Here is a 20115-nt window from a genome sequence, read left to right as displayed (position 1 = left end):
AGAGGTTAGCGGGTTGGACCAGTTGGGTGTGTTGTCAAAGGATCCAGACATGAACAAAAGCTTGAGAAGAGTGGTTTGAGAGGTGGCGATGAGTTGGGGCACCACAGAGGGGGAGAGCCGTGAGAGCAAAGGCCTCGACAGGGTGTGGGTGAACCCAGAAGCCTGGTTAGGAATCTAGCTCGACTGGGGTAGAGAGTGATGGCCACTTGCAAGGCTGGCCAATCCTGATGCAATTTGTGGCCACCTCCCTGTTCTAGCCACTGGACTCCAACCCCCCTGTGCCTCTCTTTGCCACTGTCTGTGTTGAACTGTACCTAGGCTCTAAAGTCAGCCACGTGCATCCCCTAGAAGGCAGGCCTCTGGGAATAGTTTCTAGGGACTTCGGTGTTGGTGCTCACTCCCCTTCTAGAAACAGTGCATGCTGCCCTCAGGCCCCTGGCCTCCATGTCATCCTCAGGGGAAGCCTCTGTGCGTGGTTTTGAGGTCCCAGGGGGGCCAAAGTCGAGGAGCTCAGGGCCATTGTCTTCCTCTCTTCTTTTCCCATTGTGTGTCTGCATTTCCTTTTCTCCACCAGCCTCCTGGACTGCCATTGAGCATTCTCTCTTGAAGCTTGGTGAAATCCTGGCCAGTCTCAGCAACCCCCAGCTCCGGAGCCAGGCTGAGCAGTGTGGCACGCTCATTAGGAGGTACCAGGCTCCCAGGCTGATTGTAGTGGAAGGAGCGAGGAAAGGCCCTGGGTGTGGGTAGGGAGATGTGACCCCTGGCCCCCACCCTTCTGCTCACCTGCCCTCCAACTCTTTCTGTCTCCCATGTATCCGTTCCCTTCAGCATTCCCACAATGCTGGCTGTGCACTCTGAGCAGCTGCACAAGACTGGTTACCCCACAGTCCATGCGGTGGTCCTGCTCGAGGGCACCATGAACCTGACAGGCGAGACGCAGCCCCTGGTGGAACAGCTTATGATGGTGAAGCGCATGCAGGTTGGGGTTCCAGAGTTGTTTCTCTGCCAACATGTTGGGCTGGCCCCTTGGGGGCAGTGGGGAGGATTCTTCTGGTACTTTTTGGGAGAACTGGGTTTCCTCTGATCGTGGTGGAAAGCAGATGGCTGTCATACGTGGCAGTGCCATTTCGCCTGACATCTCTTGTTCTCACACTGGGGTGGGGGAGCACCCTTCATACACAGTCTCTGAGCTTACCTGATCAGCTCCTGGCCTCCCCGGGGCCTTCAGAATATGAAAGGGGATGGGCACCCTTTTAGGCTTCTCTCTTGGGTCTTCTCACAGCATATCCCCACCCCACTTTTTGTCCTGGAAATCTGGAAAGCTTGCTTCGTGGGGCTTATCGAGTCTCCTGAGGGTACGGAGGAGCTCAAGTGGACAGCTTTCACCTTCCTCAAGGTACCTGGGACAGGGGAGCAACAGAGAGCCCAGTCTAGAAATGGTTCTCAGGAAAAGCAGTGACACCCAGGATCTCTGTCCCGCATTTCTCCCTGCTGGCATTGTCTGCAGCCTGCCGGGTCCCCCAGCGCAAGTTCCCATCGATTCTTTTCTCTGAAAGTCCCAGGGCTATATTTAGCCTACTTGGCAGGCGCCCTCCATCTTTTAGCACACAGGTGCTGTTTAGCTCAGTCATCAACCAGATTGGTACAGGGCAGTTATGGGAGCCAGGGAAGTGGCCCCGGCCCTTGAATCGAGTTCCCTTTTACTTGTGGCATTTCCTTGTGGAACCAGCAGAAGTGAGGGGTCCCTGTGTCCTGTAGACGGGGGGCACCGGGCACTTGGATGCCTGTCAGCTTTCTCATTTGGCCCTAAGAGTGCTTTTATTTCCAGGGTGGGAGGGTTCCTGTCTCTCTACTCAGGGCAGGGGGATGGAGGGGATGACTTTATTTCTGGGTGAGAGAAGAAATTCATCTTCCTGTTTTTCCTCTTGTCTCATTCTCTAGATTCCACAGGTTTTGGTTAAGTTGAAGAAATACTGTCACGGGGACAAGGTTGGTTGAAGAAATAAGATGGGGGAGGGGCACGGGAGCTGGTGAATCCTTGTTTCCACCCTGGAGACACAAGGGCAAGGGAAGGGCCAGCCGTGTGTTCTGGCCCCTGGGGGAAGGCTGGAAGCGTGTGGGCACCTGAGCGTCACGCCCATCCTCCGCAAGGCGGCCAGGCCGCACCAGGGGCAAGGTTGCCCAAGGTGTCCCGGGGCCGGTGGAGGGCCATGGTGCTCTACACTCCTTCCTGTCATGTCACTGGAAGCCTGTGGTGGGTACAGCCGACTTGTCGGTGTTTATATCCAGTGGGGTGTCCTTTAAAGTCTGCATCACAGGCTGTGGGTGTAGTGGAGGACCTAGAAGCCAGATGGCACCTTCTGGGTCTTTGTAGGACTTCACCGAGGATGTCAATTGTGCTTTTGAGTTCCTGCTGAAGCTCACACCCTTGCTGGACAAAGCCGACCAGCGCTGCAAGTACGAGCTCCCCTGCTCACCCCCACTGCACCGGAACATGTTCTGGGCTCTCCCCCTTGCTCCTCTCAGGAGACTGTCTCCTGGTTTGCTCCCCTGGGCAGGAGGCGGCAGCCCTGTAGCTGCCGAGTGCCTGCGCCCCTCTAACATCCCTCAGGCAGTCAAACATCCTTCATCCTGAAGGAGGGAGGACAGCAGGCAGGGGCCCATTGTTCCCACCCCTCAGTAACCCCTGCCCTGCTCCCCCGTCATCACCTTTTCCCCTCACAGCTGTGACTGTACAAAATTCCTACTCCAAGAATGTAGCAAGCAGGGGCTTCTGTCTGAAGCCAGCGTGACCAACCTCATGGCCAAGCGGTAAGTGTGCGCTCCCTTGGGCTGGCCCATGGGCCGCTTGCCCTCCTCCTCTCATGTCCAGTCCAGACTTCCCGGTGCCTTTTTGCCTACTGTCTAGAGTTCGGGTTGCAGGTGCCTGGGGCCAGGCCTAGGGATCCCAGGAACAGCAGATGCTCGTTTCTGCACCCTTAGGTGCTGCGCTTGAACTCCCACCGTCCTTTGCAAGCAAAGTTAAAATCCTAAATCTTCCTTTAATATGAAGTGAGCTTTCAACATTGAAGTAACGATCAGTGATAAGTTGAAGCAATCGTGGTCGTGAATATGCTTTCATAAAGATCACCCCGGCCACAAAGGTTCTCCTGTGCTCCCCACCTTCTCTGGGCCTGTGCTTCTGTAAGTCAGGAACTTACCTCTATTTCTTTTCCCTTCTCCAACTGCTTACGGCTGCAGGGCAGCAGACCGGGAACACGCGCCCCAGCTGAAATCCGGAGAAAATGCCAACATCCAGCCCAATCCTGGGCTGATCCTCCGGGCAGAGCCCACTGTCACAAATATCCTCAAGGTGAGTGTGCCCTTTCCTTGCCTCCAGGGTCACGACTTCCTTTTTTCCACTTTTGCTTCTACTTCCAGATAAATAAACAGAGGTCATAGACTTCTATGTCTTCTGGCTTTTATACGTAGTTACTTTGGAGGTAGAGAAAGGGGGAAGGCGGGGAAGCTGCCATCGAAAATAATCTCTGTTGAGCTTGAGCATTACCTGTAAGCCAGGCACCCTGGTAGATGCTTTCACCTGCTCCTGCAGAAGCAATGGGGAATCTCATAGCAGTGACCTCACCCACCCCACCTCCACCATCACCACCATCACACCACCACCATCATGATCCCAGTTGAGTTGAGAGGGAAGGATTAGAGAGCAAGGATGGATTTGGGGAATGGTTTTCCAGAACAGAGTCAGAAAGATGTAGATCGAATTTCAGGTTGTAGTATCCCATTTAATGGAGACATACAGAGAGGGAGACTGTGGTTGGGCTGTATCTGGGGGGTGTTCAGTATTGTTCAGGACTTGATTTCCTGTCATATCCCCAGACGATGGATGCAGACCACTCCAAGTCCCCAGAGGGGCTGCTAGGAGTTCTGGGCCACATGCTGTCTGGGAAGAGTCTGGATCTGCTGCTGGCTGCTGCTGCTGCCACTGGGAAGCTTAAATCCTTTGCCCGGAAATTCATCAAGTGAGGAAGGCTGAGCTCCTGGCTAGGGTTGGGGAGGCATGTCTGAAGGAGGATGTAGCAGAATAGGGGCAAGGCGCTGGAGTCTGGGTCTCCCTGGAGATGCCCAGGGCAAGGCAGGCCATCCCCACGGGAGACGCTGGGGGAAGGCCCAGGTCTCTGGATGTGAAGTGCTCTTTTCTCTGCAGCTGAGCATGTTGATGAGCTGAGAGGCATAAAATGGCAGACGTGGAGGGATTCAGGTGCACCCAATCATTAAGGAGTTCTCAAACCCTGTTGATTGTTTTGGTTGACCTGGAATTTGATATGTAGAACTTGGCTCTGTCCAGTGAGCCATTAACTGGGTCTTGGAAATCTTTTTTTCTTTTTTTTAAGATTTTTATTTTTTATTTTTTTATTTTTAAAAATTTTTTTAATGTTTATTTATTTTTGACAGAGAGACAGAACATGAGCGGGTGGGGGCGGGGGGGATTGTGGCACAGAGAGAGAGGGAGACACAGAATGTGAAGCAGGCTCCAGGCTCTGAGCTGTCAGCACAGAGCCCGACGCGGGGCTCGAACCCACGAACTGTGAGATCATGACCCGAGCTGAAGTCGGACGCTCAACCGACTGAGCCACCCAGGCGCCCCTAAGATTTTTATTTTTAAGTAATCTCTACACTCAATGTGGGGCTTGACTCACAACAGTTGCATGCTCTTTTGACTGAGCCAGTCAGGTGCCCCGCCTTGGAAATCTTTTAAAAACAGATAGGAAGAGTTCTTTTTTGTGTAGTGATGTTCATTTTAAGTGTAATCCCTAATTCAGACTCTAGTGACTGCCTTTCAGGATAGGTGTAGTCCCCTGACTCTTTGCCCTGCTTGGTGCAGCCTGTCTCCATTCCTCCCACAGTTTGAATGAATTCACGACACATGGCAATGAAGAACTTGGTAAGTCAGCTCTGTGCACCTCCAGACCCTGCACTGCAGGAGGGGTGGTGGAGGCAGAGAATAAGGGAGGGCAGAGGGCCTATTGCTTATCCTGGGGAGGCTGTTTTCTCCCCTGAACAATGACGGACTGAAGCTTTTGGGGAGCCTTGAAAGAGGGGAATGCTGGGAAAAGGATTCTTCCCAAACCACCTGTTTGTCTCTTGCTCTCCCCCTTTATGATTTGGTTGGGTACTGAGGAGAAGGAGGGTATCAGGAGTCTTTGATTCTAAGGAAGGGATGATGTTCCAGTCGACACTCAAGAAAAGGATTCTGAGCCTCAGAGCTTTGAAGAAGCCACTTGATCACTGACCTTCCTTGAGGCAAATCCCGATCCCCTCCCAACCTAGACAAGGGCTTTGGGCCCTGCCCTAGGCAGTGGGGTCAGCCTTCTCATTCTTCATAGCCAAAGCAGCCTCGGTGCGCGCCTTGCTCTTTGACATCTCGTTCCTCATGTTGTGTCACGTGGCCCAGACCTATGGTTCAGAGGTGAGTGAGAGGAAAGCAGCCAGGATTAGGGGCACCAAGTGGGCGGGGAGAAGGGGAAGGAAACGGCCAATAACTAGGGGCCCCTCTCTCCCACTGGTCTCCTAAGCCAGTTGGTTCTGCTGGCTGCAGAACTCTGGTGCCCCCACCCCTGGTGGGTCAACGGATGCCCCCTTGGTCACATCCATAATCCTTCAGTGCGACCTCCACACCCACCACTAGGTGGCAGCATAGCCCCCTCATCTTTCTCCCTTAGACCAATTCATCTTTAGTTCTTCAGGCTGGAAAGTAGAAGCAGTGGGGTAGGAAACGGGGGTGCGGGGCACTGGCTGCTGATGCTCCCTTCCTTTCCCAGGTAATTCTGTCTGAGTCGAGCTCAGGAGCACAGGTGCCCTTCTTTGAGACATGGATGCAGACTTGCATGCCTGAGGAGGGCAAGATCCTAAACCCTGACCACCCCTGCTTCTGGCCCGACTCCACCAAAGTGGAATCCTTGGTGGCCTTGCTCAACAACTCTTCAGAGATGAAGCTGGTGTCAGTGGCCGGGTGCCCGGTCCAAGGGTGGTGGCAGGGGTAGGCCAAGACCCTCTCCCTCAGCCCATCCCACACTCCCCTGTGGTGATTTTCCTCTCATTCCCACCCCTTGCAGGCAGATGAAGTGGCACGAAGCCTGTCTGAGCATCTCAGCAGCCATCTTGGAGATCCTCAATGCCTGGGAGAACGGGGTCCTGGCCTTCGAGTCCATCCAGGTAGCCCCACCTTTCCAGCAGCCTTCTCTCCTCCCTGAGACACAGAGCCAGTCTTTGATAGCTTGTTACATTTTATAAGAACAAGAAGACCCTTAATCCAGGAGCTCATGTTTGGATGTTGATCTTCCTTGTAATTATAGGCTTAGCCACTCCCTCCCACCCAGGCAACTTTGGAAAAAGCATATTTGTGGTGAAAAGAGGTGTGGGATGTGGTCCAGGATTCCACCTGCTGCACTTAGCTGCCCACAGAGGCTGGGGAAAGTGATGGTCAGGGAGGGGAAGATAGTGGCCTCAGTCACCCTTTCCCCTCCCCCAGAAAATCACAGATAATATCAAGGGGAAGGTGTGCAGTCTGGCAGTGTGTGCTGTGGCTTGGCTTGTGGCCCACGTGCGGATGCTGGGGCTGGATGAGCGTGAGAAGTCTCTGCAGATGATCCGCCAGCTGGCAGGGCCACTGTATAGTGAGAACACCCTGCAGTTCTACAATGAGAGGTCAGTAACCCGTCCCCTCGCTTCTGGAACTCTGTAGGCCTGTCGTGAGAAGCCAGCACCTCTAATAACCAATATCCCCCTCTTCTCTTACCTTCCCAAAACATGCTGCTCACTCACCCACGTTTTTATTTACGTGTTCACCCACTGACTCAGCAAGATTTAGTGTGTGTCTCTGTGCCTGGAGTGTTTATAATCCAGTACCTGCTGTGTCCCAGAAATACAGACCCCAAATAGCTCTATGATTCCTGTCTTCAAAGAGCTCAAGATCTGGAGAACTAGCTTACCAGAAGAACAGAGTGGTTATCTTAGCTCTATCACTGTCTAGGAACTATGAGCCCATCTGCAAAACTATAAGCCTTCAGCCTGCCTACCCTCGTCATCCCCCTATCTGGCTATCTTTTGTGACATTGTCCTGCCTTGGCTTTTTAGAGGCTTGGAGGACCTCCCTGGTGACTTCAGACATTGAGTTCAGTGGTGTTTCCCCCTTCCGATAACCTTTTTTTAATATAATTGTGGTAAAAATGTAACCTAAAAAAATTTGTCTTAACTATTTTTAAGTATCTAGTTCAGCAGTGTTAGGTATTCACATTGTGGGGGGTGGGGGGTGGGGGAGGGGGGCGGAACAGATCTGCAGAACCTTTCATCTTGTAAATCTGAGACTTTGTACCCATTATGTAACAACTCACCCTTTTCCCTCCCCCAGTTTCTGGTAACTACCATTCTACTTTGTTTCTATGAATTTGACTACTTGAGGTACCCCATGTAAGTGGGTACAGTGTTTGTCTTCTTGTGCCTGGCTTATTTCATTTAGCACAGTGTTCCCAAGGTTCATCCATGTCGTAGCACATGTCAGAATTTCCTTCAGAATAATATTCCATCATATGTATATGCCACATTTTGTTTATCCATTCGTCGGTTGATGGACGCTTGGGTAGCTTCGCCTCTTGGCTGTTGTGAACAGCGCTGCTATGGAACGGGCATGTACAAGCAGTAAGCTAGGAGAGAGGACTCACTAGGTGGCCCTCAGGATGCTCCTAGAGGGGGGAAGGTGGAAACATTGAACCAAAACACGGTTGGAGAGGGTCTGTGAGATCACATCTCCTTTTTTCCTCACATCATTCTCTATTCCTTTGTCCCTCACATCCATCCTCCCACAAGTAATGGAGGGTGTGCTCTGACGTAATCCACGCTAAGCACCCTGACTCCTATCTGGGTGAAGAATAGTTGGAAATCTGTGGGTGCATCATGCAGGTGGGAAAAAGTGGGCCTGAAAGTCCTAGCAGCTTTCCCAGAGCTGCCCAGCATTCCAGGAATAGTTAGCGCTCAGACTCCAGACTGCATTCACGGTTGAAGACTGTGTATGAGAAAATTCCTGGATATATGCTTCTATTTGCCCAGCTACCAAAGGCCGGGAAGAGTCTTGTGGGACAGTCCTTGGGCCCTTGTCCTGGAAGTAACAGTTTACTTTGGGAGGAGGCCAAGGCTGGGCGGGGACCCCCCCCACCCCCCCAGCACTCAGCCCAAAGGGAAGTGATCATATTTATTTATGTCCAGGGATTGGCAGGGCCCCAGCTCTGGGGGATGGGGGAAGTTGGAGACAATGAAAAGAGAAAACAGGAATATATCGTTGGAATAACCTGGGGGAGGAGAGCACCCCCTCCACACACAGGCTTTGGGCCCATCAGGTGAGAGGCCTCCCAGGAGCAGGACTGGTAGGGGCAGGTCTGCTAGGGCTTTGTGACTTCTTGTCTCCTCCCTCAGCATAGAATGGGGTTAGTTCCCCAGGAATATTTCCGTAACTCGAGTCCTGGGAAAAGTCTGGCCTGGATGTTTGCTCCACTCTTGAACCTGATATTGCCCGAACCTGAATCTCAGGTCCTCTCCTCCCTCCCCCAGGGTGGTGATCATGAGCTCGATCCTGGAGCACATGTGTGCTGACGTGCTGCAGCAGACAGCCACCCAGATCAAGTTCCCATCCACGGGTGTGGACACGATGCCCTACTGGAACCTGCTGCCCCCCAAGCGACCCATCAAGGAGGTGCTGACAGACATATTTGGCAAGGTGCTGGAGAAAGGATGGGTGGACAGCCGCTCCATCCACATCTTTGACACCCTGCTGCACATGGGAGGCGTCTACTGGTTCTGCAACAACCTGATTAAGGTACCTGGGGTGCAGCGGGTGTGGGCCAGACACCCACCCAGACCTAGGCTGGGGGAGCAGGTATCCTCGAGACTCAGGGAGACCTCTGAGAAAATACCTGGTAGCACCAAAGTCAGTCCTGTCCCCGCATTTCCCTGCACCCAGCCTGGTCAGCCGGGCTTCTCTGGGAGGCCTCTTAAGTGCCGTGAGAAGATTCCTTGGAACACAGAGGCAGGTCCTGGCCTCGGGGCTCCTGGGCTCTGAGGGAAGCCCCCTCTTCAGGGAGCTATGGCCAGAGGCTGACTCGTAGTGAGGGATGGAGCAGTACCCGGGGCTTCCCCTTGTGTGCTCTCCCAGAGAACCCCGTGTTTGGAGCCCTCAGCTGCTAAATCTCCCTCCCCGGCCCCTCCAGGAGCTGTTGAAAGAGACGCGGAAGGAGCACACACTGCGGGCGGTGGAGCTGCTCTACTCCATCTTCTGTCTGGACATGCAGCAAGTGACCCTGGTCCTGCTGGGCCACATCCTGCCTGGCCTGCTCACCGATTCCTCTAAGTGGCACAGCCTCATGGACCCTCCTGGCACTGCGCTCGCCAAGTAGGATTCTCTCAGAGCCTCGAGTCCCCACAGCACGGGGCCCGGGGGGCTGGGCTGTGGGGAAGCCCTGTCAGCTGGGGCCTGATCAGCACTGGCACGGAAACCCTCTCTGGGGCCCTCTGACTTTACCTTCTTTCCCTGGAACCCTTTGCCAGGTTAGCTGTCTGGTGTGCCCTGAGCTCCTATTCTTCCCACAAGGGACAGGCATCCTCGCGCCAGAAGAAGAGACACCGTGAAGACATCGAGGTAGGGCGCATTCATTCATGTGCTCAGAGGACATTTACTGGGCCTTCTGTGGTAAGAGACACCTTCCCTGGGTGGCTGCGTCAGGGCTCAGTTGGCCGAGCGTCTGTAAGGGTGACTGTGTGAGGGGGTCTGTCACTAGGGCTGTGGGAGGGTAAGGGAAGCTGGTCCTACTGGAGATGCCGGCTGAGGCCTATGGGGAGCTGACTCTTCCTCACTCCTATGTGAGCTGCAGCTCTCCTCCCTGATGACAGGGAATTTGGGGACTCAAGGGTGTAAAAGTGACTCTCCCGCCCTCCAGGATTATATCAGTCTCTTCCCCTTGGATGACATGCAGCCCTCGAAGCTGATGCGACTGCTCAGCTCCAATGAGGAAGACGCCAACGTCCTTTCGAGTCCCAGTGAGTCCCAGTGAGCGTGCGGACGGGGCTGGGCGGGCTGCTCCTTTCCTGGGAACTCACCCCTGCCTGGGAAAGTTGCTTGGTGTGGTCCGTGGCTGCCGCATATCTGCGGGTCAGAGAGAGTGTGGGGGAAGTTTGTCTCATCCCGCTCCCCACTGCGCTCTGTTTTCTACCTGCCGAGAGCCCAGGGTTGTTGGGGACCTCTTCCGAAGGACTGATGCTCTTCTGCCCAGACCCCAGCCCAGCCCCGCATGCACCACTGTCCCTTCCCCGTGCCTTACTCACCACAAGTGAGTTCACTGCCTCAGGCACAGTCTGTGCCATTGACTCACCAGCTCTGGCCTTCCTTCCCCTGAAACGGCCCCTGAGGTCTGGGCTGGGACATGGGGCTGCTCCCCACTCTTCCTGCCTGAAGATCACCCCTGCCTCTCCAGGCTCCCTTTTCCAAGGGCTTCTCCTGTGGCACTTAATTTTTCCTGTTTCCAGAGATTTCTCTTGAGTCTAGACATTTCTCTAAGGCCTTTTAGGGATTAAATCACCAACTGTGCACTTGGGCAGAGGAAAGATGTTGAGGCCGCCACCTACAAACCCTGTGACCTTTGGCCACTCAGCAAACCTGAGTCTTGGTTTCTTTGTAAAATGGGATTGCGAGGATTAAGTGGCCTGATCCACGCGCAGGCCGCAGATGGGCGCCTGGCGGTGTTCACCAAATGTACTCTCTCCTCTCCCTGTGGGATGTCTGTATTCGGGGCCCCTCTGTGACTCTGGATCCAGGACCTTCCCCGGGCAGGCCCGCCATGCCTGACGAGTGAGGGCGTCCCCTGGGAAGGGGGGTTTTGAACGCAGGAGGCCTTTTCCTCAGGCCCCCTCTGCCTGGCCCCACAGCCGACCGCTCCATGAGCAGCTCCCTGTCAGCCTCCCAGCTCCACACGGTTAACATGAGAGACCCGCTGAACCGAGTCCTGGGTGAGTCCTCCCACTGTGCTGCAGCCGGAGGGGTCCTCCTGGTGTCCCTTCACTCCTGCTATGTTGCCCCATCTCCCCGGTCGCTGGCTCTCCCGTCACCCCCAGACTCCCATTTAGTCCCTCTTCACTCGTTTTCCTTTCACGCTTCCTCTTTTGGACGCCCCCATTTGGGGGGCATTCTGAGCACTTCTTTCCTTTTGCTTTCTGGTGCCACCACCACCTCCCAGCCTAACCCCTCTCAGCCCCTTCTCACGGAGTGCTCCCTCTCCCCCCATCCCGCACAGCCAACCTGTTCCTGCTCATTTCCTCCATCCTGGGCTCGCGGACCGCCGGCCCGCACACCCAGTTTGTGCAGTGGTTCATGGAGGAGTGTGTGGACTGCCTGGAGCAGGGCAGCCGCGGCAGCATCCTGCAGTTCATGCCCTTTACCACCGTGAGTGCTTCGTCTCCAGGCCCGGCCGGTCCCCGCCTTCGGGCTCAGATGGGGCAGCGAGTCTTAGTGGAAGCCTGGGGTTCAGTGACAGCCGTCAGAGTAGGAGGGGCCTCCTTCCTCCCAGGACACCGGGGCCACCACCAGGTAGTCCCAGTGAGCGGCCGTTTGTCTGTCTGTGGCAGGTATCAGAACTGGTGAAGGTGTCAGCCATGTCCAGCCCCAAGGTGGTTCTGGCCATCACGGACCTCAGCCTGTCTCTGGGTCGCCAGGTGGCTGCCAAGGCCATTGCTGCGCTCTGAGAGGCTTGGAGTGGCTGCAGGGGTCAGCCGGGGGGGGCCCACGGCTCCAGGCGCCTCAGAGGGGAACAGTGAGGAAAGATGAGACATCATTGCTCATATCCACGTGATGTAAGAACCCTTTGTCATTTCCAGATCATTCCCCTACTCTTGACATCTGACCTCTAAGACGTCTCCCAGTTTCTTTCTTTCATAATTTCCTCTCCCCCTGCCAGCACCTGAAGAATGTGAGCAGCCTGGCTCTTAGCCCAGGGCCCTCCACACCCCACACCCCTGCCCTGCCCGCCACCCCCCACCCCTTCCAACAGTAGATGTACCTCTGAGGAATTTTTACAGGTGCAGAGTGTATATATACACATATATTTTTGTAACACATGAGGGAAGTTCACCTCAGCTCATTTGTAAATAAAGATCTTTGTGGGTCCCTGTGTGACTCCAAGTGGTGTCGGTGTTTGTCCCACGGGGGCAGGGAACATCTTCTCCTTGGAATCCCATATACTGTGCCCCAGGCAGAGACTCAGTCCTGTGGCTGAGGAGGTCTGGGCTCAGGTTCCTGTGTTTGTCCACTCAGCAGGGGCAGACCTTCCCTTCCTAAGACATGCACTGGGCGATAAGGAGTCAACACACGCCCGCCGCCTGCCCCCACACCCCAAAGTCAGACTTAACTCTGAAAAGGGAGAGGTTTTGGCTGAAGGCCCCACTGTCCTGTCCTGATGCTCTCCCACTAGGCCCAACCCCACCCAGAGTCTGACTGGCCTGGAGTTTGATCTGTGCTTTCCAAAAGAGGACTGGGGGGTGAGGGCAGGATCTGTTTAACCCTTGCTTGTCTTCTCCACACATCTCAAGCCCCGATTTCTTCAGGACCAAGCAGAGAGGGAGGGCTCTGAGCCACATGGCTGGGGACTCTGGCCCTGCTCAGCCAGACCTTTCTTTTTTTTTAATTTTTCTTTAGTGTTTATTTTGACAGAGTGGCCCCGCTCAGCCAGACTTTTCTTTTTTTTTCTTTTTCTTTAGTGTTTATTTTGACAGATTGTGTGCACATGTGCACATGAGTGGGGAAGGGGCAGAGAGAGAGCGGGGACAGAGGATCTGAAGCGGGCTCTGCTGACAGCAGAGAGCCCAATGTAGGGCTCGAACTCACAAACTGTGAGATCTTGACCTGAGCTGAAGTCGGACGCTTAACCAACCAACTGAGCCACCCAGGTGCCCCCATCCTTTCTAAGGAGCCAGATGGGGAAGGGAAGTGAAAGATGCTCGAGGAGCCAAGGGGAAGCCTTGAGATGGGGGACTGGGGACCGGTTGGCCATCTGAACTTTCCTGGGTCTGGTGGAGGCACCCTGGAACCACGTGCATCTTCAGCTGAGGACACAGGATTGCTTCCAACCTGCGGTGTGAAGCAGCCCCTCCAATCTCTGCATCTCTCTCTCTCTCTCTCTCTCTCTCTCTCACACACACACACACACACACCTGCCCACTCACCCTGTGAGCTCAACAGCCCCTGAGGCTGAGACCAGCAGAGAAGTGGCAGCTGACCTGAGTTGCTCCCTGTCAGATCAGAAGCAGAACTTGAGGGAGAGAAGTACAGGGCCGGGAATTTGAGTTCTGACCCAGGTTGTCACCCTGAATTCAGATCCTAATCTGTAAAAGGCACTCTATCGTCGTGGGCAGCTGTGAGTATGGATGGGCTGGAGTTTATGGAAGATGATAAACTGACCAGCTCTGTGCAGACATTAAATCCTCCCTTGCTTTGGGCCAGTGTCTATGTCTGGACTATTAAGACTCCCCAATCCCACGTTCTCTCCCAGTATGGCTGTCCATCTGCCTTCTGTCTTCCCACTAGGCTGTGGCTCCTTGAGGCCAGGGACCATACATGCCTTGCCCACTGCTGTGTCCCTAGCACTTAGCTCAGTGCCTGCACAGAGCAGGTACAAGAGAAATCCATGCTAAAGGCGTGAATGTTGATGAGCTAGAGGACGGCCCTCTTCCTCCCTGCACCTCCTCTTTCCTTCCCTCTGGCCTCACCCCCCACTCAGCCCTCCCCCACCCAATCCCTGGCTGGGCACCAGCTGGACTCAAGAAAGAGGAAGAACGTTTACTGGAGACAAACAAAACACTTTATTATCACAGTTTGGCTACAGTGAGAAAGTGGGGGCAGAGGTGGAGGGTGAAGAGTTGAACGTTCCTCTCCATCACACAGGCCCCGCACTCCCAGTCCCCCTCCAGCGAGGCCGGTAAGTGACTCTCTGCCCGGCCCTTGAGGAGTCAGAATCCTGACCCTGGTGAGGGTGGGGCAGGCATTAGGAGCCTGTCATTGTCGCTACGAGGCATCCAGAAAGATGAGAAATGTCAGCCATGCCTGGGCTCCCCATACTGGAAGTCAAAATATTCCCCAAAACATCTTGAAAACTAGATTCCCTAGCGAATTCGTGGGACCCCAGGGTCAAGCTTTCCGGCCCTGGCTGCCTCTGCGGGCTTTACTGTGTAGGGAAGGGGACGTGAGAAGCAAGGCCTAGCCCACCTGGCATGCGCCAGGCACTTCGGTGAGGCCAGAGCGAGGGAGGACCCGGTAGGGGAACACTGCTGTTTAAATATTAAACAGGGTTGTCTTGTCTCCCACTTGGGAGACTTCCTGATGCTTCCGAGGGCCTCAAGGTGGGTACCCTTGGGCTAAGGGGTTCACTGGGGTTCTTCCCAGTGCCCACCACAGAGCCAGGCCAGGGAGCAGTCATAGAAATCAATACGTGGTATTTACCTATCCGCCTCCCAGTCCCGGGGACAGATTTTCTCCCTGCTACAAGCAGGAGAATGAAACTCAGAGGTGGCAGGAAGGACCCAAGAGTCCAGGGCTCCTTTCTGCTCTTTCTTGTCTTTAAATATTAGGTTTAAATAAGCATAAATATTAAATAAAGATAAATACACTCGTGGGGGAGGGTTTTGCTCAGGGCTTGGTGAAGTGGCGCAGAGCACGGTATGCCACCTCCAGGAAGCTCTGCAGGTTGGAGGCAACCAGGGTGCCTCCTGCCCGGCGCTGGAAGGCCGAGGTGAAGGTTGGCATGGTGCCCTGGGTGGGCGGCACTGCAGGGGCCATCCCCACGTCTTCCATCTGTGGGGGGGAAAGATGAGATCAGCAACCAGGCAGGCCCTGCTGCAAACACATTATTAAATGAGGAAACGCAAAAGGCTGATGGGCTGCGGAAGATCACACGGTTAATGGTGGGGCCAGGCCTTGAACCCAGGTCTGTTTCAAGGTCCAGTGATCTGTCTCCCGCCCTCATCTAGAGAGTGGGGAAGGGCCAGCAGCGAGGGGAGCCTGGGATGAAGTGGTAGCTCCTTACACACATGCCTGGGAGTGCTCCCATCCCGTTCCTAAAGAAGTGGGATACCCAAGCTTTCAGCCCAGTCTTTGGGGACCGGCTCAGTCCAGGCCCCGAACACTTGCCATTCCCAGCGAGGCTCTCACCTGCTGCCAGATGTTGATAGCAAAGTCGGTGATGTCCAGCTGCAGCATGTCCAGGGTGGGGGCTAACTCGGGGGATATCCCTGCCAGGGCCTGCAGGAGGCCCTGGTAGAGGAAGAGGCCACTGTGGAGTTGACGCAGGCAGCCCGTCTGCGGGACAAGAGTAGGGCGTCAGAGGTTGCTGCCCGGGATGCTCCTTTTGGGGCCCCAGATTGGAGCCTGGAGATCCAGGGAGACTTCCAGACCATCCTTCCCTCCCCTCATCGCCCTCCTCCCCGTCCAGAAACTCACCAGCTGCAGGGCCTGGCTGGAGCAGCTGCTCAGGGGAGCCTGGGGGATGCCCAGAGCGTGCCCAAGCAGCAGCAGCTCCTCAGGGTGGCACAGCTTGTGGGCGGCACACTGGGGACAGGAAGGATGCTGAGTGAGGGGGTCCTGATGGGGCTGGGCTGCTTCTGCTTCCCGAGTCCAAGTCCTCCCCGTTTCTCCAAGATCTTCCCCTCCCTCCTGGTCCTGCCAGGCTGCTCAGCCCCATTCTGCCCTCCACTGTGATCCCAGGCAGCCGCTCCGAGAGCACCGAGAGCACCGTCCCTGCAACGTTCTCTCCCCCCAGTTCCTGGCCAGACTTCCGTGGCTCCACACCTCTCCCTAATTTTCTCCCCGTTCCCCCTGGGTCTCTCCTCTCCCATGTCCCTCCCTGATGATGTCTTCCTAGTATTCCCGTCCCCTCCCTCCGCTCTTGCCCCTTCCTCCCTCCATGCAGCCCTCTGGGTCTTCTTTCCTCCACCACCCCTCTCCAGCATCTTTGTCCCCTCCTGGCCTCTCACTCACCAGCCTCTCCTGCAGCGCTGCGCCATCAGCCTGGACCTTCCTCACTTGTTCTAAGCACTTGAGCAGGAAGCTCTGGGGCAGGGAGCTGGGAGGGCCCAAGGGAGTGGCTTCTTGCACCATCCAGAGTGCGCTGTGCCACAGCAGCAGCTGCAGGGCTGAGGGCAGATAGGGGCTCAGGAGACATGCTGTCCACTCCCGCTGGGGTCCCTTTCCAGGGCCCAGGTTCCCCCAGCCCCTCTACTACTCCATCCTCCCTCCCTGGGGCTGGGACACTCACCGGTCAGCTTCATGGGGCTCTGGGCAGCAGGCTTAGCAGGAGGTCTGGGTGGGTCTGCAGACTCTGGGCTCTGGCAGGGATCAGCTCCAGAGGGCCTTTATACATAAGCCCATGGCGGCCTGGAAGGAAATTACCTGGTGCTACGACTAAGGCTTAGTAATAACTTTATGCAAATTTGGCGTTCAGGACAATGCAGGGGGGCTGGGACAAAAAGCTGTTTGCGAAAGTTTTGTGAAATTGTGGAATCTCTGATCCTTCTTTGACGTCCAGTCCCCTTCAAACTCCCTTCCTCCCCTTAGCCCCACCCAGGCCCGAATTGCCCCAGGGTGTTTGATCAGAACCGCTGAACAAAGGCCGAGCCACTGATAAAAGCCCTGGAGGCTGGAGGCTGGTCAGACTGACTGGGGAAGAGGCCAGCCTCTGGGCAGCCCCTCCCTCCCTCCCCTGGATCTGCTGGAGCAGTCCCCTGGCACTCTCCCTTGGGATTCTCAAGCCACCTGCTCCCTAGGCCCCAAATTCTGGGAGGGAAGAAGCTAGTTTTACCCCCCAAACTCCCAGGAGGCTGCCTTCCTGAGTCCCCTCCTGATGGGCCAGGGGCCTGAGATAGGGACATTGGGGTCTTGCCTCCCATCTCCACCCCACACTTTGATGGGCATCATCCCAGGGTCCTGTCGCAAACTGGTTAGCTGGGAACCCCCCAATCCCCCTCCATGACTCATTCCTTTAAGCCCCCAGAATCCTGGCAGAAACCAGAGGAAACCGGATGTCTGTCCCAAATGAAGCAAGACCTTTGAGGCTCTGAGCCTCTTGGTTCACCTGACCCTGCCCTTCCTCCTCCTCCCGCACTACGCCTCCCTCCAATGGTGTCCACCAGCGCTTTGGAATTGGGGGCATCTGTGACACATGGCTTCCCAGGCCAGGTTCACTGCCAGTCAGAGTGTGTGCTGCCCTGAGCTGGAGAAAGGCTGGGAGTGAGAAAGAAGAAGCTGCCCCAGCCTCAAATCCTAGAACCAGGCAAGTCTTGGAGTCTGTTCTGACCCCAGTGAACCGGCGCCAGAGAGGAAAGTGCCTTGCCCAAGGTCATGGATAGCAGAGTCAGACTCACAGTTAGTCTAGGCCTCTGCCTCAGGCTTGAGGGTTTCCCACAGGACTTGGGGCCTGACCGACCACACCCAAGGCTGTCACTTTCTGTCCCAATTTACCTCACCTCAGGCCAAGGAACAGATTTCTTTGGATGAGGAGTAGGTGTGTCTGCCTGGGTGAGGCCACCTCTGGGGCTGGGGTGCCCCCTGGTGGCCACAGCTGGCAGGGACTTCACGTTCCGATCTGTTCACATCTTGCCTCTGGTCTCCTGTCCACCTCAGGCTAGGCAGTTGGCAACCAAGCACTGACTGAGACCAGGTGTATGGCCAGCTCTGTGGGAGCAGAGGGGTGGGTTTAGAACTGTGGAGGTCAGGAGACTCATTTGCAAAACGTGCCCCTTTACCGTCCCCCAAAGAATCTCCAGAGGGCTCAGCTGGCTTCAGGTGTTGTGCCGCACACTCTCCATACATTATTGGGTGTATTCCTTTCAACAAGCCCAGGAGGAAGGTACCAGAACCATTTCCCCTTTTACAGAAGATGAATATGACCTTGAAGAGGTTAAGTAACCTACCCAAGTAGCAGAACCAAGGTCTGCCCTGTGCCACAGTCTTAAACTCTTAACCATGGAATCTTTTTTTTTAAAGCTTATTTATACTGAGAGAGAGTGAGAGCGAGAGCGAGAGAGCACGTGCAAGTGTAGGAGTAGAGCAGAGAGAGAGGGAGAGAGAGAGAATCCCAAGCAGTCTCCACACTGTCAGCCTGGAGCCCGATGTGGGTCTTGATCTCACAAACTGAGATCGTGAACTGAGCTGAAGTCAAACACATAACCAACTGAGCCACCCAGTGCTTCAACCATCAAATCTCTTAATCAATGTTTGGACTTCCTCACCTGTGGCCAGGAAGTTCTAGACCCAGACTCCTGTCTTTATCGACAGTCCAAGTGTGTAGGGTGTTTGGTTGGGTGGCCAGAATGGTGAGAGGGCTCAAAGATCACAATTTGAAGAAAACAGGCTGTTTTGATTGGGGAATCAAAGGAGGGGGTTGTTGCCTGGTCTCAAGGGCTGGACGTGGGACAGGGAGTGAAAGCCACAGCCGGCTAGTTTCCAGATCAACAGAAGTGACTAGCGGTCACAAGTGTTAGAAGATGGAGCGGGCGGCTTCCAGGGGAAGTAAGTGGCCCATCCCAGGAAGTGTTCTGGCATCCATTCCACAGGGAGAAAATCCAAATGTTGGCTGGCAATCATTGGGTACCTCTTATCTGTCAGGTACCTTCCATTACACTTTTGTCATTTCATCCTACAAACCAAGTGGAAGGATGTGGATTATACTCATTATAGACAAGGGACGGCCTCAGACAAGTGAAGGGTCTTGCCCAAGATCACAGAACTGGTCAGGCGGTGGAGCCAGGCAGGAATTGCAGTCAGGCTTCCCAAGCCCCTGTTGTTCCCATTACACTACCTTCCTGTTCAGATAAGCTGTACCTCTTGGATAATGGCTCAATCCAGACTTCGGCCTTACCCATGGGAGAATAAAGACCAGGTAGAGAGCCAGGGCTAGTTACTGGCCATGACGCACAGGCTGAGCTGGACCAAAATGATCTTGGGGCAAAGGGCCTGGCTCTGGAGACCCTTAGCTGTCATTCAGCCTTCCAGCTTCCAAAGGCTTTCCCTGGTGTTTCTTAATGGCCAGAACTGGTCAGCAACTTCCCCTCATGCTTCCTGTTTTCATCTGGTGCTGGACTTGGAGCATCTTTCTAAGGGCTGTGGAGTGACTCATTTGTTGCAGACTCGGCCCGTGAGCCAATTTATGTACACCTCGTGTCAAGAAGGGGTTTTACGTTTTTAAACGGATGGGCAACAAAAGAATATTTCATAACTTGTAAACATCATATGAAATTCAAACTCCAGCGTTCTTGAATAATTTTTTTGCATATTATTTATAGCTGCTCTGAAGGGCAGAAGTGAATAGTTGTGACAGACTGTATGGCTCACGAGCCTAAAAAATGTGCTATCTGGCCCTTTGAGAAAAGGTTGCAAACCATGTGCACAGTGCCTATGTGCTAGGAGACACACAGCGATGTCCTCTGCGGCACTGTTAATACTAAACCAGTGCACACCAGTAGGGGAAGGGCTAAATAAACTGTGGTCCATCCATACCACATATGCTTCCTTCCCCCCGAGCCCCTCACGGAATGAAAACTCAGCGAGGAAAGGAATTTATTGCTCTTAATAAAGCTGAATTGCTTTATTTAGCTGTTTCCCAGTGCCTAGGACAGTGCTGTGCATGGTATCACCACTAGATCTCAAAACCAATGGCGAGTGAAAAGAGCAAGTTACATTCATGTGATACATTATTTAAAAGATTTAAAAACACACAAAAATGCTGCAGCAACTTCTTACTCAACACGTTTCTGGAGGCAAGGGAAACAAAAGCGAAAATGAACTACTGGGACCTCATCAAAATAAAAAGCTTCTTCACAGCAAAGGAAACAATCAGCAAAACTAAAAGGCAACTGACAGAATGGGAGAAGATATTTGCAAACGACATATCAGATAAAGGGTTAGTATCCAAAATCTACAAAGAACTTATCAAACTCAACACCAAAAAACAAATAATCCAGTGAAGAAATGGGCAAAAGACATGAATAGACACTTCTCCAAGGAAGACATCCAGATGGCCAACCGACACATGA

General features: G+C 54.3%; 2 protein-coding genes and 1 non-coding gene across 10 annotated transcripts in view; 2 read left to right on the top strand and 1 right to left on the bottom strand.

Moving 5' to 3' along the window:
- Positions 1-12206, top strand: part of MED24 (mediator complex subunit 24) — a 32089-nt gene extending 19883 nt beyond the window's left edge. For all 8 annotated transcript variants that reach the window (XM_042914459.1, XM_042914458.1, XM_042914456.1 and 5 more), the window contains 20 exons: positions 575-686; positions 829-979; positions 1283-1396; positions 1942-1989; positions 2375-2457; positions 2725-2811; positions 3241-3352; positions 3877-4019; positions 4905-4942; positions 5385-5467; positions 5820-5998; positions 6114-6213; positions 6530-6705; positions 8602-8866; positions 9258-9439; positions 9595-9685; positions 9984-10083; positions 10969-11049; positions 11334-11482; positions 11665-12206. In XM_042914459.1, coding sequence (XP_042770393.1) covers positions 575-686; positions 829-979; positions 1283-1396; positions 1942-1989; positions 2375-2457; positions 2725-2811; positions 3241-3352; positions 3877-4019; positions 4905-4942; positions 5385-5467; positions 5820-5998; positions 6114-6213; positions 6530-6705; positions 8602-8866; positions 9258-9439; positions 9595-9685; positions 9984-10083; positions 10969-11049; positions 11334-11482; positions 11665-11781 — 2411 coding nt within the window. In that variant the 3' untranslated portion in view covers positions 11782-12206. The remainder of the gene's footprint in view (positions 1-574; positions 687-828; positions 980-1282; positions 1397-1941; positions 1990-2374; positions 2458-2724; positions 2812-3240; positions 3353-3876; positions 4020-4904; positions 4943-5384; positions 5468-5819; positions 5999-6113; positions 6214-6529; positions 6706-8601; positions 8867-9257; positions 9440-9594; positions 9686-9983; positions 10084-10968; positions 11050-11333; positions 11483-11664) is intronic.
- On the top strand, positions 5203-5306 carry LOC122207475. The gene has a single exon (XR_006196886.1). It is a non-coding gene; the product is annotated as a small nucleolar RNA SNORD124 (small nucleolar RNA).
- A 1691-nt stretch (positions 12207-13897) lies between the features above and the next one.
- Positions 13898-16641, bottom strand: CSF3 (colony stimulating factor 3). The gene is made up of 5 exons (XM_042915846.1): positions 16341-16641; positions 16064-16218; positions 15527-15634; positions 15239-15385; positions 13898-14881 (listed from the first exon to the last, which is right to left on the bottom strand). Exons 1-5 carry the CDS (start codon positions 16351-16353, stop codon positions 14717-14719), a joined length of 588 nt encoding a protein of 195 aa, XP_042771780.1. The 5' UTR covers positions 16354-16641; the 3' UTR covers positions 13898-14716.
- Positions 16642-20115: the final 3474 nt, after the last annotated feature.

The sequence above is a fragment of the Panthera leo genome, chromosome E1 (assembly GCF_018350215.1).
Source record: "Panthera leo isolate Ple1 chromosome E1, P.leo_Ple1_pat1.1, whole genome shotgun sequence".
Lineage (NCBI taxonomy): Eukaryota > Metazoa > Chordata > Mammalia > Carnivora > Felidae > Panthera > Panthera leo.
This window is presented reverse-complemented; position numbering and strand designations above follow the sequence as displayed.

Excerpts from the sequence above, each read along its gene's own strand:
- CSF3 (XM_042915846.1), bottom strand. Across the intron at positions 15,635-16,063 it reads CAGCGCTGCAGGAGAGGCTG|TGTGCCGCCCACAAGCTGTG; the intron begins GTGAGTGAGAGG and ends TCCTGTCCCCAG. Across the intron at positions 15,386-15,526 it reads CCAGCCAGGCCCTGCAGCTG|ACGGGCTGCCTGCGTCAACT; the intron begins GTGAGTTTCTGG and ends CTTGTCCCGCAG.